Source organism: Gekko japonicus, unplaced genomic scaffold (genome assembly GCF_001447785.1).
Source record: "Gekko japonicus isolate JY-2015 unplaced genomic scaffold, Gekko_japonicus_V1.1 scaffold1825, whole genome shotgun sequence".
NCBI classification, from domain to species: domain Eukaryota; kingdom Metazoa; phylum Chordata; class Lepidosauria; order Squamata; family Gekkonidae; genus Gekko; species Gekko japonicus.
In genome coordinates, this window is record NW_015161458.1 from 236,297 (window position 1) to 264,033 (window position 27,737).

Here is a 27,737-nt window from a genome sequence, read left to right on the forward strand (position 1 = left end):
AGGGAGTTATTACAAAGAAAGGCCAGCATTCCAAGACAGAGGTATTTGCATTACATTAGAGCACAGATGAAAAGAAGATCCAGTCAAAAGAGTACATGGACCTCTCTGTTTTTTCTCCAGTGTGGTGAATTTGTGAATCTTCCAGTATCATAAAGAACAACTGAAAAGCATAAAGCATGTAATGTTGATTTGTTTGTTCCTGTTTATGGCCCCTCTGGCTTTTATATACTTAACAGTGCTGTGCCTCTCAACAGTTAATAACAATGAAAAAGTGACCCTTGGAATGAAGTAGTCTTTGTAATATGCAGTTTTTCTATTTAACCTGACTAACGGGACAAAAGTGCACATAAATAACATTCATTTAATCTCCCCTTGCAATCTTTTTGTATACAACTATCTAGGAAATATTGCTTTGAAACAAGTTAGGCAATCATATCCAATAATACCTTCGCCCAATAATAATACCCAATTATATCTTCGCCCATCTCAAACTCAAGCCATTGCTCATTCTCTCTCAAGATAACAGTAACACCAGCTCTCCCCAAGATAGCCTTTGCCACCAGGTAATTTTTTTTACAGATACTTATTGAATATATTGAAAGCTTTGCTTCAAAATGACACTTGTCATATTCATAAATACCTAAGAACTAGAAGCCAAATGGGACTCTGCAAATGAAGGGGTAGAGCTATGCAGCTAGAAGCAGATTCAGTTCTCTGGCTCTGTTCTCTGGCAGTGATACGGGATACAGATTATCAAGACTGACAAAATCTGCCATCTGATGCTGTTGGTGTCAAAGATGGTCTCTTCTTCTAGAAGCCAGGGTAGTATACTGCTTAAGAGTGATAGACTCTAATCTGGAGAACCAGTTTGATTCCTCACTTCTCCACATGAAGCTTGCTGGGTGACCTTGGGCCAGTCACAGTTCTTTCAGAACTCTCTTAGCCCCATCTACCTCACAAGGGAAATGTAATCATAAGCCATTTGGAGACTCCTTAAGGTAGAGGAAAATGGGGTATAAAAACATCTTCTTCCTGACTCCTGCAAAGGTTTAAGAACACTAATATCCTTTAGACCAGCAGTTTAGGGATAACAATGTCCCAGTGTGATAATACCACTAAATGTTTTGAGCCAATTTTCGGTCTTTTTTCCTGAATCCCTCTATGATCTGCATTTTTTATTCCTTTATTATTAAACTCATTTGACCAAAGGTCTTAAGCATAAAACCAAGACATCACAGCAGAGCAAAACAAAGCCAGAATAACATATATATATGTTTAAAATTTATTTTAAAAATTATAAAAATTATAAAAGACATAGGAGGATAAGATATAACAGTGGACCTATACAAATACTCATAAGGTCAGCAAGATAATACTCATTTTAGCATTTTAAGGAGATCACTGTTGTCAAATATTTTGCAACAGATCGAGTTATTTCTTGATCAAGATTTGCTAACGATAGAGATGTTACCCAGGGCTCAACTGGAAACTGATAGCTAGAAAAAAGGGATAATCCAAAGAGCACTGGGAACAGTCCATTGATCACAAAATAGCAAAATATGGTCTACCATCTCTAATGCACTGGATACACAACCACAAAAATGCTCTGAAAAAGGAATTTTAGTATAGCATCCTCTCCGTTCTGCAGTCCGCAGGACATTCAGTCTGGCAAGCATAAAGCCACACCTATGACTAGGGATTGTAAGAAGTTTCAAATATGAGGGGAAGGTGAGAGGGAGGAACCCCTAGTACAGGAATGGAGCATGCACGCCTTGCCCGGGCTAGTATACTGGCATGATCAAGGTCAATCGCCCTTGTTCTGATCATCCACAATGCTTCCTGGTATTCCATATTCCTGAGCATACTGAAGGAAAGGCCAAGAAACTCAAGCCTATTAACTACACACCTCTCTCAAGCACTTATAAAATTATCTTCCTTCACAGAATGCAAGGGGCCCCCCTCCCCCCCCCCCCGGTACTGAGCACTGAAAAAAGAACTTTCAATTTCAGATTAAAAACAGCAATCCAAGCCCTGGGCTCCAATGAGTGCTGTGCAAACTCTGCTCTAAGAGTAATTCCTGCATCGCAGCTAGGCACTCCTGCTGTCCAGTGAAGGAACTGAAGAAGTGTATGATCTAGAGACTCAGAAACTCCTTTTATTTAACTGCCTGCCCCCAAACGAGACCTGACTAAATCCACAAAAGTCGTAAAAACACTTTGTCTGCAGGAATCAAACCTGAGGGACCGTCTTTTGCCATATGTCCCCTAGAGAGCACTGAGGTCAGGGTTGCAGAACCGCCTGACTCTCCTTGGTCCGAAAGACACCAGATTGGCCTCTACCAGAGCTAGGGCCTTTTTAGCGGTGGCTCCATACTGGTGGAATGAGCTCCTGGAAGACATCAGGGCCCTGCGGGACTTCTAACAGTTCCGCAGGACCTGTAAAACGGAGCTCTTCCACCAGGCCTTCGATTAGGAGCCACCACTAATGAACCACGAATGGACTATTCAAAACCGAATTCTACAGCCCTCACGTTAATGGCATTAGAACTCCTAAGGATACTGGCTCAGCTACATTGGACCACCATACAGCAATCACCATCTGCACTTAACTGCACTTTGTACACTATTATGTGAATGTTATAATATTGCATTTATGCATCCATGTTTTATTGTATTTTAACCTGTTCTGCGCCGCCCTGAGCCTGTCTATACAGGAAGGGCAGGATATAAATCGAAAATAATAAATAAATAATAAATCAAACCAAAAGTCAAAGGAGATGCACTTAAAATAGAGTATAAATTACAGGAATGTAATCCTAATTTTCTGAAAAACCACCTGACAAGGTGACTTTGCATTTAGAGGATGTGTTTCAAGCATTCAGATCATATCTCAGTAATCCTTCACAATATCCCCATAAAGTAGATCAATAATATTACAATTTGAGAGGTTTGGCTGAGAGAACAGCAGCTTGCCTAAGGCCATCACAGGAACTAATAGTCAATTGGAAGATTTGAACCGAGGACTCTTCTGCTCACATTCCTACCCACAGCTGTCAAACCAAAGTGATGCAACAGTTGCAACAGAATGCTCATAGGCTGCAGTCCTCATTATGATACCTTCTAAACAAACACAATGCACAAGAGAAAGATTTTGCTGAAGAAATTGTAACAGCGCAAAACAAATTTCTTTCAAAATCTGTATATTTTCCTAAATTGTATGATAATTTTAAAAATTGTGTCACAAAGGAAATATTTCAAAGAGTCGTAGGCATGTTTAATTAAAGGTATTAAGTAGCACAATATCTTTCTGAGTATGAAATTGGAATGGTCCCTATTCCTGAATAAACATTAATTCATTTTCCATGATTAGGCAGGTTAACTCTATGGTCTCCAAAGAACGAAACAACTCGGCTTTGCTTTAACTCCATGATTTTGTGTTACTTTGGATATGACTTTACAGCTCCTTCAAATAGGACCGGTGTGTCCAATTCATTTACCATTTATTGTCTTGACCATATGTCATAACAAAATAATATGTACAAGTCAATATAAAGCTCAGTTTTCCATCTGGAGACTCAAATTTAGTTTTAGTATGCAGAGAGACACTGTCTCAGTGGTAGAAAACCTGTTTTTGACACAGGAAGGTCCCAGGTTCAAGCTCTAGCATCTCCTTTTAAAGGGATTAGGTGGTAGATGGTGTGAAAGGGTTCCACTTAAGACCCTAGAAAGCTACTGCCAGTCAGAGTAGACTGATTGACCTGTGGTGTAGCTTAGTATAATACAGTTTCATGTGTACATTACATATTAGTTTGTTTGCTATATACATATTGCCATGTGAGCATCTTTCTATATGAACACATACTGAAAGAACATGCAATTTGTATATATACATGTATGATTATTGCCCCAAATAAAAATGAACACATATGTAGTTTGTTTTCTATAGTGCATTGCTTTCTCTGTAATAATTTTTGAATCATTTGAATTTGGGTATGTTCAAGCAAGTATGTTCTTCACTTAGGCATAGCTGATAGCACAGGTTGAAAATCCCTGTTTTAGACTTCCTTTTGTAATCTATGTAGTTAATTTTGTCTGTGTTTTACAGCTGAAACAATAGAAGAAAAACCTGCAGATTCCCTGCAAGATTTGTACCGATCCTTGGAACTAGCTAGTTTGTCCCCTTTAGGAGACCAGCAAATTTCTACCAAGATGGAGTACAAGAAATCATTTATTAAAAGATGCAGTGATCCAGTAGTTAATGAAAAATTGCACCAGCTGCGAATTCTGAAAAGCACTTTAAAGGTAAGTTAATGCAAGGATGGACAAATCTCTTGAAAGTGTTGAATCCTCTGTAGAGTACAGTTTCCCACTCATCTCAGAGAGTCTGACAGTGGAAATGCCATGAGTGATTCAGAGAGAAAGAGTAAAGGCTTGCTTGTCAAGATGTTAAACCACACACCTCTGCTTTACCTTTAACATCTTTGGTTGTAACTGCTGAGCTTTAAACAGGGACTTGATCCATCAGATTGTGGATATCATTGATACTGAGACATTCCTTTTATACTTTGGAACATGGAAACTAAGTACTTTCCTATGTGAATGATTTCTCAGAAACTCATACATATTTTTAATCACATAGGAAACCTTCAATGGGAGTTAATGCCCTAGTCCATTATATTTGTGCCTTTGTAATACCATATAACTAGCATCCTACAAGGTTTCGGTGCACTGTAAGGAGGTGTCAGCTTCTTAATCCAGCTCAGTATTGTAATTTCTTTCATAATATCCTGGAATAAACCATAATCAGTGAAAATACACATGCAGCTGCATGGAAATTAGTTATTTTAAACTTATAATGATTTAATAATTTAATGTTTATATTTACAATATAGGATTACATGTGAGGAAAACTGTAAAGTTGAAATGAGTTCATAACCGGGTACTCATAATGTTGGACTATGTTGGACTTTGTTTACAATATTGTATAATTGAGAATGCTGAAAAAACTTGTTGCAATTTTATAAAATCTAAACAGTTATATACATCTTCTTGGTGTTCATATCACAGTGTTTGCTTGTGTGTTTTTCCTGTTGGATACCTGTGATCCCTTTGTTTTGTGCAGTTTAAACCAGGCGGCAGGAGAAGGCAGCCAATCCGGGATCACTGCGCCTGCTGGGAGCCGATCACTCCCTGCAGGTGCAGCTCTGTACTGCCCTCTACTTCGCCTGGTTTAAACTGGGCAGCAGGAGAGAGCAGCCCAGCCAGAATCGGCTGTGCCCACAGGAAGCCTGTCTCCCCCCACCGGCTCAGCTCTGTTCTGCCTTCTCCTGCAGCTCGGTTTAAACTGGGCTGCAGGAGAAGCCAAGTCAGCCCCAGGATCAGGCTGGTATTTTTTTACCGGCATTTTTCAGTTCTGGTCTATTGGACCTGAACATTTTAGGAATTTCCAAAAAATCCCAGATCCAAATACCATACCGGTATTTAGATTCAAGATCTTTTGGGAATCCCAATTTTTTTTTAGTTCAATAGACCTGAACCAAAAAATACTGTTTTTTTAAAAAAAGATGCCACACCCCTACTGGCAACTGTGCTGCATGCCCTGGTTATAGCTAAAGTAGATTACTGCAATACATGCTACATAGGGCTGCCCTTACAGAGTGTTCGGAAACTTCTGTTGGGGCAGATTGCCACTGCTAGGGTGCTCAATACAGTGGGTCATAAGGACCATATAACTCCAGTCTCGGCCACCTACACTGGCCCCAGTCTGTTTAATGGCACTATTCACAGTGATGCTATTGACCTTTAAAACCATATATGGTTTGGGACCAACACACCTGAAGGACTGTGTACTCTCTTATGAACCTACCCAACCACTATGGTCATCTTTGGAAGCCCTGCTTTGGGTGCAGCTACCTTCTGAGATTAGGTGGGAGGCAACCAGGGAGAAGGCCTTCTCATTTGTGGCAGCAAAACTCTGGAATTCTCTCCACAGGGAGATTTGTCTGTCCCCTTCTGTTGCTATCTTCCCCTGGAGTGAATACTTTTTTGTTTAGTTTGCCATTCCGTCAGTGATCACTCCTCCTACCCAATGTTTTCATTGATGTTTTCATGTCTTTGTATGTATTTTTGCTTTGGTTTTTAATATCGGTGATATGTGCGTGTGTGCGTACACATTTATTTTGTTTGATTTTACATGTTTATAAATGTATATAAATTTTGTAAAATAAAGTTTTGCAAAATAAAAAATAAATACAGAACAAAGATTTCAGTTTATCAAAACACCAAACACAAATTCTTAGTAAAGAGTACACAGCTGGAAACTTCTTACTTGTTTTACAAGGAAATTATCCAGATATTAATACAAAATTAGGCACTATAAATAGTATATGATACTGTATCTCCATTATCAAGGTGTTCTGAATTGCCATGGGTATGCTCTTTCATATTTTTGATCAGATATTTGTTTTCTTCTAGGCCAGAGAAGAAGAAGTCGCCATCATAGATAAAGTCCTGGATAATCCAGCCTTGACATCTAAAGACTTTCAAGACTGGAAACAAATGTATCTTGACCTCTTCCTGGATATTTCTCAGAATAATCCCACAGAGGACCCTGTAAATGACTCTGATGAAATTGATGCTCTCCTAGACTCTTTAGCACATACTCATTCCTACATTGAAACACACGTATAAAAACAATTTTCAGTCTTTATTTTTGTTCCTTCCTGGCACTCCAGACCTTTGCTCAAGTGCACAGAGTAGCTTTTATATTAACGTACAGGAGATCTATTTTAATGTTTCTGATGAGTGAAGTACAATTTCCGTAGTCATTGTGTGAATATAACATTATATAATTTTAAAGCTGCTGATGCTCAGTTCATGTTTATGTTTACAAATATTGGTCACAATCCAAAGAAGCAATATGGGGTTGGGGAACTGTGTGCTTTTGGTTTGAAGTTGGTGCCACAGCAATTCTCACTGCTTAAAGAGGGTTTCTCGCTAGTAAAGAGTGTTACATTTTAAGCTGAAGCAGCATGCATGCTTCTTCTTTGAACTGTGTCCAGTGTCTTTAACAGTTAAAAAGAATATTTTAATGAGTATATTTTTGAGGATTACACTGATTTATCAAGAGGAAAGTTGGCATAAAAATAGTGTTTTACTACTGACGGTCTATCAGTTTCCTATTAAATAGTATATAATTGTTGTAAATTATTTAGTTACATTTTCAAAGTGTGGCCTTTGTTTTGGCCAGTGTGGAAATTAAACTTTTATATTTGGTGGAATACTTTAGGTATTTTCGTAAATTATGAGGAAAGTATAATGCTGTGGTAAGGGTTGCTTTTTAACTAATAGTCAGGGAGTAAGAAAAATATCGGACTTCCATAAGCTTATGTTAAAAGTTTAAAGCATCATTTTTCTAGTCTCTTAAAAAACAGTTAATAGACAATCTAAAGTTCAGATTTAATATGAGAGTAAAGGATTCTTTTTGTTGTTGTTTTAGCACCGATTTCTCAAAATGTATGACTGGACTGTGTTATTTGATCACTTCTTACTGTTACACAAAAATGGTACTGTTAGCCAAAGGGTCCATGCAGTGGTTAAAAATAAAGTCCATATTTCAAATGCTTCCAGTAGCTCAAGAAATTGGAGATGTTTTGGAGATTCTGGTATGTAGGCAGTGGAATCATCTAGTAGCTTTTTTGGGTGGGGAGGGGGGATTACCTATAATGTTCACAGGTTCAAAATGACAGACTCAGAAGAAACGTATACACAATGAAATCTGTCTTTCAGAGTCCACATTAAGTATTTTAAATTGCACTTTGATTTTGATAATAGGTGGGCTGAATAGAACTAAACTAACTTAGGACCAATTGTATGCCACACGAATACAGGCTGCAAAACTGTAATCAGAGGCGTGCTTCACCATAGCCTGTCCTTCCATTACTGAAACCATTCACTCATTTATTCTTAAGAATTCAGACCCCGGGCCAGTAGGCTCCTGTTTAATCCCTAGTGTCCATCCTAGTTTATTTTGTTTTTAAAGTTCTGGTTTGAAGATTGGAGAGGGGGGAGTTTCTTGCCTCACTTAGTTTGGTGGAATAAATTGTAATGTACTTAATGATGGTGTAGTACCATGACTGTTCGATTTCTTTCTCTCCTTTTACCATTAATTATTTGTAGCAAAGTCAGACAATAATGTCAGGACAAAAAATGAGTTGAAATTAAGAAGTGGTTTCACAGTTTCTTATTTGTGCCTTGAAACTGTAGTGGGGCTGCACAGATGAAGAGGGAAAAGCTTACCATGTCACTGAAAAATAGCAATGTAGTATGAGAAGCAAGTATCGATATGCAGATGCTCTTTATATTGAAAAGAGGGAGACTGATAACCCCTTCCCTTCTGCAGTGACACCAGCCATTGTTTCAAGGCCAAAATACAAAACTGAACATTACAAATCTGTTGTCAATTTCAGTGCATTTAGCCTTCAGTTCTAAAGGCAAAAGGATAGGCAGGCAAATTCCTTTCCCCCTTTCCTCTCTAGAGCAGCAATAATAGTAGCAGTGGTCAATCTATATAAACCAAGAGGGATATGTAAAGTTTCCCCAGGACAGTTATTACCCTGCACAGACAATAGATATCTTTGCAATTAGCCCTGAATCAGGCCAACACTATCAAAACTTGGGGTTTTGTTGTTGTTGTCCAGAAGCACTCTAGGAGATAAAGTTCACTCTGGACATGAGCAGTAGAGAGTTGGCTGCATTATGGACATCAGTCCTGAGACATCCAATTTAATAGGGCCAAATATCCAATAAAAGCAAATGCTACAGAAGACGATGCATTTGTAATGAAACCTGACTGTGCCTGGCAAGGGATGTAAGAGGCAAATGCTAAATTATGTATTTTTTGCCCTTTATCTATGCCTTCATTTTTACCCTGAGTGAGCATGACAAATGTCCCTGTGACTTCCTTAAGCTTTTCTGCACGATTCAGGAATGGAGATACAGACTGGTAAACAGTAAACACCTAAGAAAAGTATATAAAGCTTTTATAACCCTTTTTAAGAAGCTGAACTCTTACCTATAGTCTGTATAACTCAGTGAATGTACTATTTAACTTTTTACCACACTAACAGTTTCTGCTCTTGAGACTAAGAGAAATGAGCAAGTAATTGTTTATTTCTCCTCAACTGCATTTTTGATTGCAAGTGTCTTGCAAATTTTGCACAACTGTACAGGAGAGTGGCCTTTCTACAGCTCATTTTAAGTAAATCTGTATTCATTTGAACCCAAATGACAAATTGCACATTAAGATTTGTATAGAATTCCAGGTACAGTGGAATATTTATATCATCTAAAAGAATCTGTTTGTATTAAATAATTTATCAACTGCATGACTTGTTTGTTATAATTTGTGATATTTTGTATAATTCTCATATAAAAATGCTTGACCTGAAATTAATTGCAATGTTTGCTCCAATTGTTTATTTTAGATTCTTGCTGAGTTTTCTTTTCTCCAGTGGACATCAAGTAGGAAATTTCAAGGCACCACTATAGCCTGATTGTCAAAACCAAGCTATACAAATGTAAGAGGAGTGCCGATATGTTACATGAATCCTCTCCAGTTGTGTTCCCTATAATACGAGGATTTCATAATCCCTATGTGTGTTGGTTTCATAATCCCCATGCAGATGATCAGTAAATCTTCTGCCACACTCAGTAAATTTGGGGTGGGTGGGTTCAGACAAAGAATCGACTAATTCCAGTGCTGTCACTTTACATGATTCTCTTACACAGAAAATCCAGGTGAGGTGGAAACGTGAAAATTTCCTGTAGATAGTAATTTGTGCTGGTTGTTCATGCATGTATTTTAGTATATGTACATTAGGAAGATGTGATTCATCATGGCTTTCCACTTCATATTATGGCAAGCGGTGTCTAATCATGTCTTTCAGTACATATGGATAGGCTAAAATGAAAAACACTGTGATTATTACCCCCTATGATGGTATTTTCTTTTTTTAATGTGGGATTTCTTCACTCAGAGCAGCTCACACAGTAGAGTAAGGAATAAAGCCATGATAAAATAAAAATAATTCTCAACAAAAAGGCAAGCCAAGAGCAGAAACAGTTAAACAGAGTAAAAACATCCTATCACCACCAGTTTTTCTTAATCCTTAAGAACTCAGCCATGCTTCTCCCATCAGGTCTATGGAGGGGTTTAAATACTTTTTCTTACACAGAAGCATTTCATGTTCAGGAAGAGAAGTATATAACAAAGTGAACTACAGAAGACTTTTAGACTTATGGGAGGGAGGGAGGGTGCCTGGGGAATAAAGCATACCCAATGACTTTGGAATGAGTATATTCCCTTCATCCATCTGGCTGTGCAGCTCTAGTACATAGCACCCTCATGCCAGCAAATTCTCAGTACTGCCTTGTCAAGCCATTTACAAGACAGCAACCTGTTGCTATGCTACAGCTCTTCAGCCTGCATATTATCTTGGTGGAGACAGATTTACAACTTTCAAGGAGCAAATTCAGCTTATATTGTGTCAAGTTTGAAACAATGTTGTATTCTTTCTACTTTTTTAAAGCACTGTGCTTAAAGATCTAATATGCATCTTTACTCCATTATCTTTCAAACTAGAAGGGGTGTGCTGTAAATGAAGTGGATGTTGAGATGAATGTTCATTTTCATAAATTAGTATATACACAAGTTTCACACAATGGAATCAAAAACCTTTGCTGCAAAATCTGTACATCCCTGGGGCTTAAAATTACAAAGTTTGTAACCATCCTACTCTGGCAGCAATACAGAAAGAGAACACTGGTATTTTTAGTAAGATTCTTAAATGTATGGTATCAAAACAGCAAACTGTCCTTACAATATGACACAGAATTGTAACCCATACAAACATATACTCTGCTATATATGGCTTTGATTAGTACAGCTTATTGTTGGGGAGAAATTAATCATCAACAAATAAACTTTCCTGCTAGTATGACCCGGCATGGCATACCATATGTTCTGAGCAGCTAGATAGAAGCCCCTACTGTTACATTTTCCTCTCAACCTTTTACTTCCTATTCCTTTCTCTTACTTACATAGTTTTGACATAATTCTGTGCTGAATTTTCAACACTCTAAATTCACCCAATGAAATGGCAGTTTCAGGAGGTGAAGAATTCTGCAAGACTTCCTTTTGTTTCATTTTTTAATTGCACACTGCTGATTGTTTTTAGCTGTTTTTTTTTAGAATGAATGTACAGCTTTAGCACCATTTCTAAAAATTGTCATATTCTTGTTATGATTCCTGCCAATCATGTTTCAGCTGGGAATCTGGCTGTATACTAGTGTGACACCAATCTGTCTGATTTGGTTATGTGAGGAAATAATAAAGAAAAATCAGAGTAAGAACAAGAATCAGTGCCCTCATTCTACATAGACTTGAAGACAATTCCATATAAAGTTTGGGTATCTGTTGACATTGCTCTCATTCTCACGCCTAGTATGCAAACATTTTCTCTACCTTTCACAGTCTTCCTAACCACTTAAAACAACTTCAAAAATACATGTTGGTGTGCAAAAGCTAATTAACAGGCCTCTTTTCCTCCCTGGCTGAGTTTTTGCATCAAGCAATCTTTGTAAAATATCAAGATCACCAGCACCTTGTATAATATCTTCATACAGTCATTTTGTGTTGCTTAGGTAAGGCATTCTTGTCCAATTCATTATGCAAAGAAAATGCATGCTAGTCTGTAATTTTTTTCTGGCTACACTTGCCTTGTCTTTCTGTATTTTGTTTGAGAATGCTTTGCAGTATAAAGTTCATTGCCATTTGCAGTCTCACAACATTAGCTTTCCATGTTATGAACTGGACTACGTTTGTAGTATTTAGAAATCTCAAAAGTTTAATAATTTGGCTGAAGTGTCCTTGTAGAGATGCTCCTGCTCAATGAGATGGTTTGTTGTTTTGTTGTTGAACATCCTTAGCTTCAACTAATTCAGGAAGCTGTAGTACTGCACACTGCAATCCATACCAAGGCAAGGACGCTTTGCAGATTTCTTCCCAACAGTCATTGTCTATATCATAGCCCACTACATCCTGAGTTGGAACCTCCCGAGAGTCTTGCCACTTCTTTCCCCCAATGAGAAGTGCAGTTTCCTCCACTACTGCCAAACCATAACTAAATCGATCATAGACCAATGGCCTTAAACGTGTCCACTGATTCTGCCTAGGATCATACATTTCAATTTCAGAGAACGGTTCATAAAGCCCTAAAAATGTAAAAATTGTATCTCTGATTGTGGCCATCTGGTGCCCAAACCGAGAAATACTCATTGGGGCTTGCTTTGTCCATTCTCCTTCCACAGTACTCAATGAATACATATCTTTACTTGTGTTATTTTGATCCACGTGTTTGCCACCAGATATATAAATGATGTTCTTGCAAACAGCGCCTGCATGACCATGCATTTTACATGGCAAATTCTGAATCTTTGCCCATCTGTTTTGGCTAATATTGTAGACTTCCACTGATGAATGCAGTGATCCATTCTCACCTTGCCCACCAATTGCAAAGATGTGGTTTTCTAAGACACAACAAGAAAACTGACTTCTCTTGTCCAGCATCCCTGTGGCTTGGATCCACTTGTTAAACCTGGGATCATAGCGATGGACTTTGTTTGTAACTGTCAAAGTGGGACTTTTTGGATTACTTTGCAAATCTTCTATTTCACCACCTAATACATATAAAAAGTTTCCAATTGTACACACACAGTGATTTTGTACTCTGTTCTGCAGTTGTGTTAAAGTTTGCCATCTGTGGTTGTAAACGTCAAAAGCCACCACATCACTGACAGGCCCTTCATGTGCAATCATACCTCCAAGGAGGATAATCCGCGTCTTCTGGTTTCTCAGGGTAGTGTACTTATCCTGAAGGATTGGTTGTCTGAAGATAAGTGAATGGTAGTTTATTGCATTTATGATTAGGCATTTTATGGGAGCTGTCAGTGGTACTTCTGTCTGTGTGTAGACCTTTCGCAGATCTTCCACTGGAATAAGACCATGTCGTATATGTTCCAACAGGCTAGTAGTGTGGGTTAACCTCAGTTTATCATGCCTCAGCCACTTCAGCACTAGATCAAGAAAGTCATGCTCTTTGACCATGGGGACATCAGGAGATTCTACTATTGCTTTCAAAGTCTGGAAGTTCAGCTCAAGCAGCCCAGCAAAATCCAGATCCAGCAGCTTCCAGAGGTTAGTAATTATATATTTTCCAGTTGCTGATAAAGCATCTGGAAGATAGAATTTTGCAGCAACATTGGCAGAAAAACAGCAGTTCTCCAGAGTAAGATTATTAGTCAGGTACTGGCTGCACAAGCCAATTGCCTCAGTCACTTGCAAGTAAGTAGCGGCTTCCAAGGTATCTTCCAAACTATCAAAAGACAAGGGCAACCAGGAAGTATAGATGAAATCCAGAACATGTTGCAGACCAATGGCTGAGATGACTTGCAGGTGAATGATGGCATCCTTTGATTCTTTCGTATAGCTCTTGAACATGGCCCTGAAGTAATCACTGGAACAGGCCAGCAAAGACTTGTGAGCGGGGAACTCATTCTCTTTTACCTTCAACAAAATATCGCACAGCAAACCTTCTGCTCGGAGGGTTTGGTACTGAGACAGCACAGTGCTGCAATGCCCTTTACAGTAGGACAGGAAGTAACTCATTGTGCAGAGCAGAAAACTTTAAAGCACCATTTTCAGTTGAAAAGAGAAGAAAAGAAACCACAACAGGGCATCAATCGAACTGTACAAGCACACTTTGGAAGGAAGCCTTAGAAGAACAATCATCAGCTTCATCAGCTGGATACAAAGAGCCCACTTACTGATTTCACATCCCTCTCCATGCTGGGACTCATGCATTCATTCATAAAGCTGAATCTAGTAACATCTTCAGACACTTGTTTCTCTCACCTCCATTTCCTGCTTAAGAGTAGATTCTCCACAGGAGATGCGAGCTACCGCTTGGCCAGCATCAGGTGACAGATGTGGGACTGAGATGGCATTAAGTGACATTTTGTATCCGCTCAGCTCTCTCTTTTGGCCTTCCTTTGTCTCTTAACCTGATTAAATAGATCCTCTCTGGCTGCCGGTGCATCACGAAAGGAAAGGAGGAGAGGTGAACTTTGCTGCAGCTTTAGCCCAAGCTCAGTATTTCACTCTTAGACGAGTTTAGCTCTTATTTCCCCAGGGCCATCGAACCACATATGGAGATCACTGCTTTTGGGAAGTCTTGGCTGAAGATCACATCGGCACCTACAAATTAGAGCTGGAGGAACTTCCTGAGCACACAGGTCTTTAATCTGAAAGCAGAAAGACTGGCAAAAGACTAGGATTAGTCAACGGTATAATTTGACATGCATTTTGGAGCCCTTTGGTTTATACGATATCACATTAACTCACAGTGACCAGAATAGAATGCAAACACTAGCTGCCTTGTCATAGCTGCCCAAACGCTGAACCGACACGAGCGGGGGAGGGCAAAGTTGTCGCTTTGCAAGGAGTGTGAGCCAAAGTATGTGACTTTGATTGACCTGAATGGAAATCATGAGGGTAACATATTTCTGAAGAGAGGTGACAAAAATAGAACTCCAAGTTATGTCATATAAAGTGAGATCTGTTTGTTGTGGCACGGTGGCCTGATAAGTGAGTTCCAAGTTAGTAACTGTTAAGCTTAAACTTCCTTGGACAGCCCATCACAGAAGGATTTGGAATAGAAAAACATATAGAGCGAAATTAAATGCAGGTAAAGAGAGTTTCTCAGTAATTGCCATTTGGGACTTGGAATATCCAATTCCCTGAAGGGCCAAGTGCAGCCAGATGTACATGGGCACACTGATGATTGGTTTCTGAGCACTGATGGATACTGATTGATACTCCTTTTTTCAGCTTTCATTCTTAGTGTTTAAAAAAAAAGTGGGCGGATGACAAGGCTACTGAAGTCAAGGGGCTGTCTTCTCTCTCAGAGGCCAAAAGACATTTGAAGAGAGGCCCCTCCCTGTTTTGCCGGTAAGTTTCAACTTTTGTTAGCACTGCAAGTAAAAGGTTATTATACTTACTTGTGTTATAGGTGGTTAGAGTTTTGAGCTGAGGAGACCCAACTTCAAATCCCTGCTAAGTAATAAAGTGACTTCAGACCAGTTGTGCTCTCTCAGCCTAATCTATTTTGCAGGGTTGTTATAAGGATAGAACACAGGAAGGAAAAGATCTACGTCATCCTGAGTACCTTGGAGGATAGGCAGGATAAAAATATGATAGATTTTCTCTGTATGCTACTATTAGACAGCTGACAAAGTTTCCCAGCTGATTATACAAGGAAGTTTGTCTTAAATATTTATTTTAATGTGCCCTAAATTATAAAATGTTCATCATGTACCAAAAAATATGCAAAGTTTTTCTGATGCAATCTGTTTGTTGTATAGTGGCCCATCATGGTATACCAAGACAAATTAGTGGCCGAGCACTTTGTTTCTCAGAGCAGAAACAAATGTTCATGCCAATTGTGTGGAAAAACCATTGGTAGGGCTGTACCACTTTAAACGGCAGGTGCTGAATTCCATATTAGAATCTCCCTTTTATACTATAGAGAAATAAGTTTTTTTAATATGTATACCATTAGAATATGATTCTTTCTGAATAGTCACAGGATGGCTTGTTGTAATACAAAACCAAAAGCAATGTAATACCTCTTATTAGGAGCAACAAAAATTACAAAACATGGCTTTTGTTGTGGGAATTTGTGTTGGACTATTGTGGGCTATCTGCAAACTCTTTGTGCTTGTAATACAGTAGCATTTTGAAAGTGTCCCAAATGCCGGCACTGATGTGTGATATGACCTCAGACCAAACAAAAAGCTACCAGCTTGCCTGCCTATGTGTGCTGAGGGATCATCTTCCTCTAGACCTTTTTATATAAAGAAATAGTATTGATAAACTACATGCAAACTTTTATTGTTAAGTTATAACAGTGTTTCACAATCCCCCCCCCCCGAATTCTGTTTTTAAAAAGAAGGTGTTTAGGTCAATCATTAATCTTATGAATATGTTCAAAAGTACAAATGAAGAAGGGCCAGGTTTCCCAGCCACACAATCTATATGATCTGATTTTATGATGCATATATCACACACACAGTCCCTGTGCAAACACAACAGTCTTGATGGAGAAGGAGGTCAAACCAGGGTCAAACCATGGCTCTATCTAGCTCAGTATTTATTGTACCTGGTAGTGGTACAGCAGAGTCTTGGGCACAGAAAGGTCTCTCCCAGAACCTGTAATCTAAGAGTTTTTAGCAAGATGTTAGAGGCTGAACCTGGGATATTTTGAATGTCAAGCAAGTACTCTTATGTCTGAGCTAAGACTATTCTCCCAGGGCCTTTAAGGTGTTAGGAAAGATCAGCTGCTCTGTTTCCTGGGCTGGTAGTAGAAATATAATCCTGATCTGGATGGCCCAAACTAGCCTGGTTAGTCCTGGTTAGTATTTGGATGGGAGACCACCAAGAAAATCCAGGTCTAAGCACCACAGAGGAGAATAAGCCTTAATTTTGTGACTTGCAGACTTATTTGATGAGACCAGTTAGCCCCATAAACTCATTTTATTCCTTGAGTGGGGCAAAATATAACTACACTGCTAACCATGTGGACTATCTTTCATGAGAAGAAAACCCTAGAAAGAGATAAAGGAAAAAACAGGGCTTTTTTTGTAGAAAAAGCCCAGCCAGAACTCATTAGCATAATTGGCCACACCCAACAGCAGGAACTCATTAGCATATTAGGCCACACCCCTGACAGCACAGGTCATTAGCATATGAGGCCACACTCCTGTGTTACCAGAAGTGTGGTCATCCACCCACACCCACCTTTTGCTTCTTATTCTATTTACCTTGTTTGTTGTCAAAACCCAGGGCTTTTTTTGTAGCAGGAACTCCTTTGCATGTAAGGCCACACACCCCTAATGTAGCCAATCCTAATCAGTTTCTGCTGTTGGGTGTGGCCTATTATGCTAATGAGTTCCTGCTGGGCGTGGCCAACTCAGGAACCAGCCGGAACTCCGTTCCTGTGCGTTCCTGCCCAAAAATAGCCCTGGAAAAAACAATGGTGCAATGGGAAGAAAATTTTATTCCAATGTATTAAATTACCCCTATGCATTTCGCACTGAGCTTCTTCAGAGAGAGCTGTGGAATATAAAAGCAGCAATGCTCCCACTAAACCAGCTTTGGAGGATTTTCCCGATGTTTTCTAAATATGTCATTTTCTGTGTTTCCAAGATTATTATTCCTACAGTTCTTTTTTGGAATTTTATTTTGTTGTTCTGGGTGAAAGTAGAGAGACACAAGGGAGTCATTTTTATTTTGTAGATACTTACCACCAGTGTAAGAATACAGATTTTGTGGGCACCCCTAATATTAGTGTCCTGCCTTTTATTCTCTATGGACAAGGTGCTGAGCAGGGCAAACAGAGCGATGGAAACTGTGTGTCCCAGGTGAACCTTTTCTGCTCTGCTCTGCACCTGTTCTCTTCACAACTATTTGCATCTGATCTCACCCAATTGAAGGGATTTGTTGGCACATATTTTGCCATGGTGAAGACTTACCCTGGCATACACTGAAGGGCAGCTCTCTAGGGATGCATACTCAAGGTCATATTATACAGACTCATTCACACTTAATTCCCAGGTCACAAGCCCATGCAGAGGTAACCATCATGGCCATCCTGAGCAAGAGTGCATCCTTCCAAGTCTGCTGAAATCAGTGGGATGAGAAGGGCATAACTCTGCCTGGGATGGCATCGTAGTTTTAGGTATGTTTTATGGGGTGTGTTCCATTGTGGCCCTGGCTGCTCCATAACCATGACAGCAAAAAAAAGTCAATGTTTCTGCTATTCTAGTACACCTGTATTGAGTGTGATTGCAGAAACAGGAAATGTTCGCTCTCCCAGACAATGAAGAGGATGTAAACATGTATGTGGAGTCCCTCAAAGAAATGTCAGTGTCTCTCAAAAAGGAGCCGTAACAGGATTCCCCTTGGATCTCAGATACCCACAATCAGTATTATTCACAGTCAAAAAATGTCACCAAAAACTGCTTTGATTAGAGGAGATAAAACTCACAACAAAATACATTTTCCCAGGGAAATGTATTCCCCATTTTTCCTTTGGTCATATGATTTTTGCCTTAAATATATCAGTACAACATACTTGGCATTAAATTGAATGACAGCTATATTTTCTCTCTCTTTTTGGCACTAACTAGAAGAGTCTCCTGGGCTGATATTAAAAACAATAGTTCCATTCCCTGCAACTAGTTTGTATAAGAATTGCAATTGTGAGAGTGAACTCTAATCTTAGGGCCGTAAGGAGCTGCATTTTGATTTCATTATAAATGGCTGCTATTAAGTTAGCTAAAATCAAACTTTAAAGAAAGGTTTCCTCTCCCACACAGCTCTGCATCACAAAGGTGCCTCAGGGTGTCCTCTAGAGCTGGCTAATTACATCTTCTAATAAAGGGAAAAGAAGCATTAACACCTGCAAGTGGCTTTAAGCCTCCATTTCTGGTTTGCTACAATTCCCTTCTTAAATCAAATGGCAGTATTTGCAAAACTGTCACTGAATGATTGAACAGATCATGTGTCCCGAACCTATTATTATAGGCTATGTGCCATAGCTTAGAGGCACACAAGAGGAAAGAAAGTATTGAGCCTTGTCTGTAGGGAGCTTTGGAGTTATCAAGGACCTAATCGCTGCAAGTCACGACAGATCAAGCGGATTCATGAGCTGTATATACAAGCACAGGAATTCATATGAGGAGGGAATGAAATCAGAAGGGCAGAGTCCCAAGTTCCTTTCTGAACTGTTTCCCCTAACCACCATATTCAGATTTGGGTGAATACTGCCTTTGCAATCCTTTTGCAAAATGAAGGTGACTCCCTGGAGGAAGGATGAGATAAAAACGAATAGACAGATGCATCATACAATTGGAAGAAATGCACAGTCAACACAACACTTAACTCTAGGCCAGGCAAGCCCAATCTTGTCAGATCTTGGATGCTAAGCAGGGCCAGCCCTGACTAGTATTTGGATGGGAGAGCTCAGAGGAAATCCAGGGTTGTGATGCCGACGCAGGTGATGGCAAGCCACCTCTGAACATCCCTTGCCTTCAAGCCCGACTGGGGGTCGCCAGAAGGCAGCTTGGCTTGATGGCAAAAAATCCAACGTTTAGTAAAAAAACATTAATATAATTTATTTTTATTTATTTATTTGCATTATTTATAGTCTGCCTTTCCCACAGGGACTCAAGGCGGAGTACACATGTGAGTCAGTGCAATCAACAAAATGGGACATTCGATAACCAATGCATGAGGATTGCAGAGGTCTAGAACCACCAGAATGAACTAGCATAAGTATTAACATGGCACATTAAGCAGTACAGAGTTTACACAGGAGGATCCTACTCACAATAAGCTACACTCAGCAGGATAGACCATGGTCCCTAATCATTTATCCAGGTAAGTTTGTGGACCAATTTGTACAGTGCAACCCTATTACCTGCACAGAAAAGCCCTCCTGAATCATTCAGTTTTGCATCGTTTGCAGAAGGCCAGTAGAGTGGGAGCTTTCCTGACCTCCTTGGGCAGGCTGTTCCACAAGGCGGGAGCCACGTCAGACAATACTTGTGTCAAGTTGTCATAGCAGAACAGAGGGCAAGAGGCGGTCCTGCACATAAGAGGGGCCAAGACTGGAGTTCCCTCTAAGCTGAGTTAGTGTGAGCTAGCTCACTGTTTTTTAGCCTCTTAGCTCAGGAAGGGATGGCTCCAGAGCAAACTAATTTATGCGGTAGCCAAATCACTCACTCACAACTTTAATGGCAGTAGCTCACAAAGTAGAATTTTTGCTCACAAGACTCCACAGCTTAGAAGGAGCATTGGCCAAGACCATATGCATGCAGACTGAAGTATCTTGATGCATCTCATTTGCTAGACATTTCACTGTTTCCACGAAGAGGAAACTTGTCTGATCTATGGGGGTTCAGTCTGTCACTTGTTTCTCACAACATTCTACATGTAGTGCTCCTAGCATGAGGTCCACGAGAAACTGAAGTACAACCATTTTCCTGTGTTCTTTTGCTTGAGTTTTTCCTGCTTACATTTTTATATTCTTTATTACCTGAACCCCAACATTTGGGCTGACCAGGCATTCTTCTGTCTTTCTTGGGTTTCAGATAGTGCAAAATCCTTTCTCAAACTATGCAAAATCTTGCAAAAAGTCTCAAAGAATCGTATGTTTCAGGAAAAGAAATAATAAATATATAGAAGATGCATGTTTACCAGGTTGTGGTGCATGGTACTTTCAAGCTACCTGTGCCAACCCTCTAACTGGCTAAGTACCACAACTGCACTGCTGAATGTAAGGCCGAATTTGTGCAAAGTTCCATTGATGCTGGTAAACTGTGTTAGACTACACAGTACTTGCAGGGAACGTGTGAGACAGGAGAATGAGGATACTATGATATTATTACAATTTAGAGACTGAGTCACTGGTGTATCATTTGGGCATGCAGGCAGCTTGTACCACTCCCAAGTCACATGTGCTTGTACAGTTGTGTGACATTTAGAAGAGTTAAGTGACCTCAAGAGAGATTATTCGCTAGGCCAAAGCTAGATACAGAAAAAAGGAACAGCATGCTTCAGTTTATCCTAAATAACCTTGAACATTAAAGGAGAGGATGAGTGGAATGGGTCTGTGACTGTGGGGGGGGGGGGGGGGTTAGCCAGAACCATAGTAGCCAGATCACAGTGGTGGAAGGGAAAGTGTACAAGTCTACAATAGATGTCTTCTGACACACAGCTAGAAGAGTATAATATGCACTCTAATATATTGATTTTCTCAGTGCCGGGGAAAACAATTTGGACACTGGAGATTTATTTAAGCCATTTATACTTTGCACTCTTAATCATTTTATTCTAAAGGCAGTAGACACTAATTCCATAAAACCAATACCAATAAAGAATAAATATCTAAAAAAAATTAAACCACAGGAGAATAAATAAAAACAATGAACAATATAGCACAGGGTGGGGGGCTCCTAACTCCTGGGGATTCTCATTGGGCACCTGCATACTAAATGAAAACAGGACAAATGTTCCCAATCCCGACTCCATGTTTTGTGCTAAAACTCTTGGATCATGCGATAAGACAACTGAGGTTCATGTACGAATACAGTAACAAGTTATATAACAAGCTTGCTTCTTCAGTTGCTCTGATTCACAAAATCCCATGCTGGAATAAATGTTGCTACCCTTTAAGACTAAGGTGCCATGGGACTTCTGTGTTACTTTGCTACAGTAGACTTAATATGGCTACCCTTCTGGAATTATTTAGAAGGGGAAGTCATCCACCAAAAGGACAATTATTTGTAGAACAGAATGGGCAAGACCAGACAGCACTGATCCTAGTGAAAAAAGAGGTCTATCCAACCTTACCTTTTGGACACTGAAGTTAGGTTCTACCATGCAAATCTCTGTATTCCCACCTGATAAAAATCCAAAAATAATTTTACAGGTATTTCGGACAAACTAGTGATGGATGCTGATGGATATCTGCACTATATTTACATAATATTTTCTTTTAAAATGTTCATATTTGGTTTCATTCTGATTTCTTATGGTATCATATTTAGGTCCAAGATGTTGTTTCACTTGAAAGTTGGCTCCATTACTGCTCCAAGGTAAACAGAAATCTCTTGAAGAATGGTATTGTGTAACCTACTTTTACCATCATGTTCTTAAGCTAATTAAATTACTGATTGCTGTCAGTATTAGTTTAATTCAGGTGAGATAGTTTGGCTAGGATATTTTATGACAAATCCTATGCTGCATTTCAGCCTTCAGCAATTAGATCTAGACCTGAAGCAAGACACTGAAATAATTCTGAACTATGGTTGACTTTTCAGATGTAAAACTAAAAAAAAAAGATATGAGATTCATCCAGTTCTATCAAACTATGGCTGTTCATAAACTGACAGCAGACTACTTAAAGAGCAAGTGATTATGGAACCAGTCCAGTAAAAGTCAGTTGAGACTGTGACTGAGAAGAGGAGTTGGTTTTTATACCCCACTTTTCTTTACCTTAAGGAATCTCAGAGTAGTTTACAATCTCCTTCCCTTTGTCTCCCCCAATAGGCACCTTGTGGGGTAGGTGGGGCTGAGAGAGTTCTGAGGGAACTGTGACTGGTCCAAGGTCACCCAGCAGATTTCATGTGGAGGAGTGGGGAATCAAACCTGGTCATGGTCTTATTGTTATTCCAGCATGGGATTTTGTGATCATGGTTTTATTGTTTATGGACCTGGCATTACACAGCACCAATGTCAGAGAGGGGTCAATAATCCTAGCCGTACTACCTACTACCTTTGGGATGGGATGCAGGCTGGAAGGGGACCGAGCTTTTCTACGTCTCTGCTCCCTTCCTTTCAATTTTTTCATGGTCCCACCACAATCCTTTCCCCTCCCCAGGAACACTGGTATCCCTTGGCCAGCCATCAGCTGCAAATGGTCTTCACTGGTTAGTCTCAGACTATTGGTATGCTGATTCCCAGCTGAATGTACAAAATGATAGTAATTAAGCAGTTCTTCAGTGCAAACGATCCTAAACTCTAATCTGTTCTAACAATACTCAATGCTGCTGACACTTCCCTTTAACTCAACCCATCTAGCCCCTAACCCAATTTCCTAATAGATGCCACTAATCTCTAACCCCTAAGTCATCTAACCAGTAAATGTCCTAATGATTGCCACTAATCTCTAGCCCCTAAATCATCTGAGGACTTGGAGGATATTCAGAGAAGAGCCTGCCCCCGCTTCCCACCTCTGGTATTTCAGTGAGGTCTCCCATCCAAGTACTTGCCAGAGTCGACCCTGCTTAGCTTCTGAAATCTGATTAGATTGGGCTTGCCTGGGCTATCAAGGTCAGAGCACTGGAGTACTCTTCTTGAGTTTTATCTGACTCTTAAGGTTTCACAAGGCAGTTTGTAACTACACCAGACACTCTTCAGAACTATCTCCCTGTTTTGACTGGGTAAGAAAATTTTTTCTCTCACTAGAAGATCTATCTCCTTTGTTTGGCCTGAATGGGAGTCTTCACTTAACTTCTCACTTCTCTTGCCAGCTTCCCCCAGTTCTCCATCTGTATTAAACTGCTCTAAGTCAGGGCTGAATTTAGACCGAATCCTCCTCAGCATCTAGTTCAGAAGTCTTTCTCTGCTCAACTGATCTTAACAAATCAGATTCCTTGGAGCAGCCTGTAACTCAAGGTTCTCTGGCTCTGTGAAGAATTAACCCTTCACAGTCCTTTATCTGTTTATACAACACTTCTAAACTTTTAAAAGAACAATCCGTCACACCATGTCACATGACTTTTCAACATGTCTCCCAATCCTCAGGACCACCTTTTCAAAGGTGGTGTAGAATCTTACCATCTCTCTATATTATAAAGCCGTTTTGGGGTGGCTTCTGTCCTATGGGGTGGTGAGATTCCATTCACGCCAAAATCAGTTGGCTGGCTGAACTGCCACTCACAAACGGGTCCCTGGCCATTGGCTAACTTGCCTGGCTGCTTGGCTCAGTCCCGCCCACACAGCCACAGGCCAGCCGCTCACTCTCAGTATCCAGGAAGCCACTGGATGGGAAGGACGCTGCGGTGGCTGGATGCTGCTGAGGGGGGAGAAAGCGGGTGACCAGGATTCACTGTCCTCTGAGACGATGGGCCCTGCTTGAGGAGGGGGGGATGCCGCCGGGCTGAGTTGGGGTGGCTTCCCTCCTATGGGGTGGCAGGATTCCATGCACTCCCTCAGCCATTGGCCTGTCAGCTGCCACTCAGGACTAGTCATGTGCCATTGGCCGGGTGCTAGGTCTGCTCCCCTGCTCTTTTTCCCCGCCCGCTCCCTTTTCAGCCACTCTGCCCTGTCAGAATTCCTGGCAAATGGCTTTGTCTCTTTGACGAAGGTGCTTCTCCTGCTTGCCTCCTGTGTGGGACTTAACTTTTCCCTCAGTGACTGTTGGTGGGTGTAACAAAATGGCAGTTACCTGTGTTTGTAAGATGGCTGATGTGCTGCTGTATGTGGTTGTTTGTTTAAAATGTTCCGCCATAAGGTTTAATTGAGCTGTAGTTTCAGAGACGTATCACTCACTGGGTTGAATGGGGACTTCCTCATCTGCTGGGCTACAGTTCCCAGCTGCCCCAAGGCAGAAAAGGGCGTGAAAACAGGGACTGTCCCAACGCACAGGGCGGCATCAATACAGACTGCAGCCCATCCAGGGAGGAGGCCGTGTTTTTCCTACAGGAGGTTAGGAAAGGCTCCAGCTGCCTGTGCCGTAGACTCCACCCTCCAAACCAGCCATTTCCTCCTGGGGAACCATTGTTTCCAATCTCCAGGGCAGACAGCCAGAGCAGACAGCCAGAGGCCGGTGTGTAGGGGGAAAGGATGGCGTTTAACCCCTGTGGGTTTATGCTGTGTTGGTTCATACAGTTGGTTCATACACTCCTAATAATCTGTGTTGTGCTCTGACCACATAGTCTCCCCCGCTCTGCACAATAACAAAGGGAGGGGGGAAGGCCAGACCCTTGGGTTCCCAACTTTCCAGGGATCCCCCAAAGATTGGGGATTCCATCTCCAAATAGGGAGATTCGGCCAGAGGGGTCCCACCGTCCCTCTAAAAAGGCAGTGACGATTCAGTGAGTTGTGGCAGCGAATTTAAGGAGTGAGATACACGCACGGGACGAGGGTGGGAGGCAAACAGCTGAGTGGTAAACTGGAGCCTGTTTCGCCATAGTGGGCAACCAAGCTCGGTTCAGACAAAGGAAGGAAACCCTTTGCAGGCCTTTGTGAGGAATTCATTGGGGCCAGTACTGAGTCTAGGGTTGCCAGATCCAGGCAGGGAGATTCCTGGAGATTTTCTGGAAGAGTCTATGGGGAGGGGAGAGGCCTCAGCTGAACAGAATGCCATATAGTCCACCTTCTAGAACAGTTATTTTCTCCAGGGGGGGATCTGTTGTCTGGAGTTCAGTTGTGATACCTGGTGATCCTCAGGCTCCACCTGGAGGTTGGCTGCCCAGGGTCTGCTAGATCAAAGTTCTTGCTGTAGAAGCTGAGTGGGTGATTTTGGACTGGTCACAGACTTTCAGCCTAAACTACCTCACAGGGTTGTTGTGCAAGTCAAAAGCAGGAGAGGAGAATACTGTAAGCAGCTTTGGTCCCCATTGCAGAGAAAGACTACTTTTCCTCCTATGGAACCATTGTTGCCAATCTCTAGGTGAGGGCTAAAGATCACTCAGAATTAAAACTGCTCTCCAGATGGCAGAGATCAGTTCCTCTGGAGAAAATGGTGGACTCTGTGGCAGTCAAGGCTTCAGAGCATGGAAAATGGTGGACTCTGGCAGTCAGGGCTTCAGAGCATGGGAGAGGCTGCAGGTGTGTGTGTGGGAGGGAATGGAAAGCTGAAGAGAGAAGAAGAAATAAAGGTAGGTTGATGATTGGCTGGGAAGGAGATTGGGTTGCCAACTCCAGGTGGAAAATTCTTGGAGATTTCAGGGATGGAACCTGGAGAGGATGAGGTTTGAGGAGGGGTGGGACCACAGAAAGGTACAATGCCATAGACTCCACCAATGTTCCCTCTAAGCTATGGAGTCTTGTGAGCAAAAATTCTACTTTGTGAGCTACTGGCATTAAAGTTGTGAGCGAGCGATTCGGCTCCTGCATAAATTAGTTTGCTCTGGAGCCATCCTGAGCTAAGAGAAAAATCTGTGAGCCGGAGGCTAAAAAACTGTGAGCTAGCTCACACTAACTCTGCTTGGAGGGAAAACTGGATTCCACCCTCCACACCAACCATTTCCTCCTGAGTAACAATTGTTGCCAATCCCCAGGTGAGGGCTGGAGATCACTGAAAATTACAACTGCTCTTTCAGAAGACAGGCAATTAATTTGATTGTATTATATTTATGAATGAAGATTGTTTTTCTTTTATATTTTAACAACAAAATCTTGTGAGTTTCTCTCTTGTTTCGCATAGTTTCATAATGATTCTTCAACTGTTAAAGCATATATAAAATATACTGGGCACAATTCATCCAACAGGCATATTTAAACCCTATTAATTTCAACAGCATAAGTTTAAGCATCAGTTTAACTTTTATATTGGAGTCAATGGGACAGAAAGGGTCTTCATGTTATGATCCTCGGGTTGTGTCCTTTGTGTACGGATATTAATTCTACATCTGCATACAGTCTGCATTTTCATATGATTTATTCTCTTGTTCTTTGGAACAGAAAAATAAATGAATACTTGGTTTCTGGAAAATGATTTTATTTCAATTCTGTTTTAAAATTGTACTACATGTGTCTCTACTTAGATGATCAAACTGATTCTCAGACATGTAGACATATATTTTTGCACTTATATCATCCATGTACTTTTTATTAAGCAAAATAGATATAAAGCTGATATAAATATGCAAAGATATTATATAGAGTATCTTGTACCTAGAACATTTGCAGTCTTCTTATAAATATATAAATTGTTTCAATGATCTGCTTCATTACTATATATTTAGCATCTCCATAACATCTTGGTAGACCTGCAAAATAAAAAGCAAATTGTGTGTATTTGAAGAAAATATATGCAAATTAGAATATTAACACATTTTTGCACTAATTCACATTCATGCCTAGTCGGTTATGAAACTCTTCCCAAGAATTCACAGACACCAAACTTGCATAAGAACATAAGAGAAGCCAATGTTGGATCAGGCCAATGGCCCATCCAGTCCAACATTCTGTCACACAGTGGGGCCAGGACACTAGAAGACCTCCCGCTGTTGTCCCTCCCACCCCAAGTACCAAGAATACAGTGCATCACTTGCCCCAGACTGAGAGTCCCTATCTATACCTTCTGGCCAATATCCACTGATGGACCTTTGCTCCATATGTTTATCCAATTCCCTCTTGAAGCCATCCATACTGGTAGCTGCTGCTACCTCCTGTGGCAGTGAATTCTATGTGTTAATCACTCTTTGGGTGAAGAAGTACTTCCTTTTATCCATTCTAACCCAACTGCTCAGCAATTTCATTGAGTGCCCACGAGTTCTTGTATTGTGAGAAAGGGGGAAAAGTACTTCTTTCTCTACCTGCTCTATCCCATGCATAATCTTGTAAACCTCGATCATGTCAGCCCATAGCTGTTGTTTCTCCAAGCTAAAGAGCCCCAAGCGTTTTAACCTTTCTTCATAGGGAAAGTGTTCCAACCCTTTTAACATTCTAGTTGCCCTTTTCTGCACTTTTTCCAATGCTATAATATCCTTTTTGAGGTGTGGTGACCAGAACTGTACACAGTATTCCAAATGAGGTTGCACCATTGATTTATACAGGGGCATTATGATACTGGCTGATTTGTTTTCAGTTCCCTCCCTAATAATCCCCAGCATAGTGTTGGCTTTTTTATTGCAGTCACACACTGTCTTGACATTTTCAGTGAGTTATCTACTATGACTCCAAGATCTCTCTCTTGGTCAGTCTCTGCCAGTTTGAACCTCATAAATGTGTATTTATAGTTAGGAGTTTTTGCCTCAATGTGCATCACTTTGCACTTGGCCACATTGAACCCCATTTGCCATGTTGACACCCACTCGCCCGTCCTC

At 40.6% G+C, this 27,737-nt stretch overlaps 3 protein-coding genes across 5 annotated transcripts in view; 1 reads left to right on the forward strand and 2 right to left on the reverse strand.

Annotated features, from left to right (window-relative positions):
- The window catches only part of CNKSR2 (connector enhancer of kinase suppressor of Ras 2), a gene marked incomplete at its 5' end in the record, with an annotated part of 227,995 nt that extends 220,499 nt beyond the window's left edge, over nt 1-7,496 (forward strand). Inside the window, 2 exons of the mRNA XM_015429085.1 lie at nt 4,105-4,301; nt 6,474-7,496. Coding sequence (XP_015284571.1) covers nt 4,105-4,301; nt 6,474-6,689 — 413 coding nt within the window. The remainder of the gene's footprint in view (nt 1-4,104; nt 4,302-6,473) is intronic.
- A 2,094-nt stretch (nt 7,497-9,590) lies between these two features.
- KLHL34 (kelch like family member 34) lies at nt 9,591-14,389 on the reverse strand. Its single transcript, XM_015429090.1, has one exon. The coding sequence runs from the start codon at nt 13,723-13,725 to the stop codon at nt 11,947-11,949; it is 1,779 nt and encodes a 592-aa protein (XP_015284576.1). The 5' UTR covers nt 13,726-14,389; the 3' UTR covers nt 9,591-11,946.
- Nucleotides 14,390-26,390: 12,001 nt separating this feature from the next.
- Nucleotides 26,391-27,737, reverse strand: part of SMPX (small muscle protein, X-linked) — a 39,534-nt gene continuing 38,187 nt past the window's right edge. For all 3 annotated transcript variants that reach the window (XM_015429087.1, XM_015429086.1, XM_015429088.1), the window contains exon 5: nt 26,391-26,678. The gene's annotated coding sequence lies outside the window, so the exon portion shown is untranslated. The remainder of the gene's footprint in view (nt 26,679-27,737) is intronic.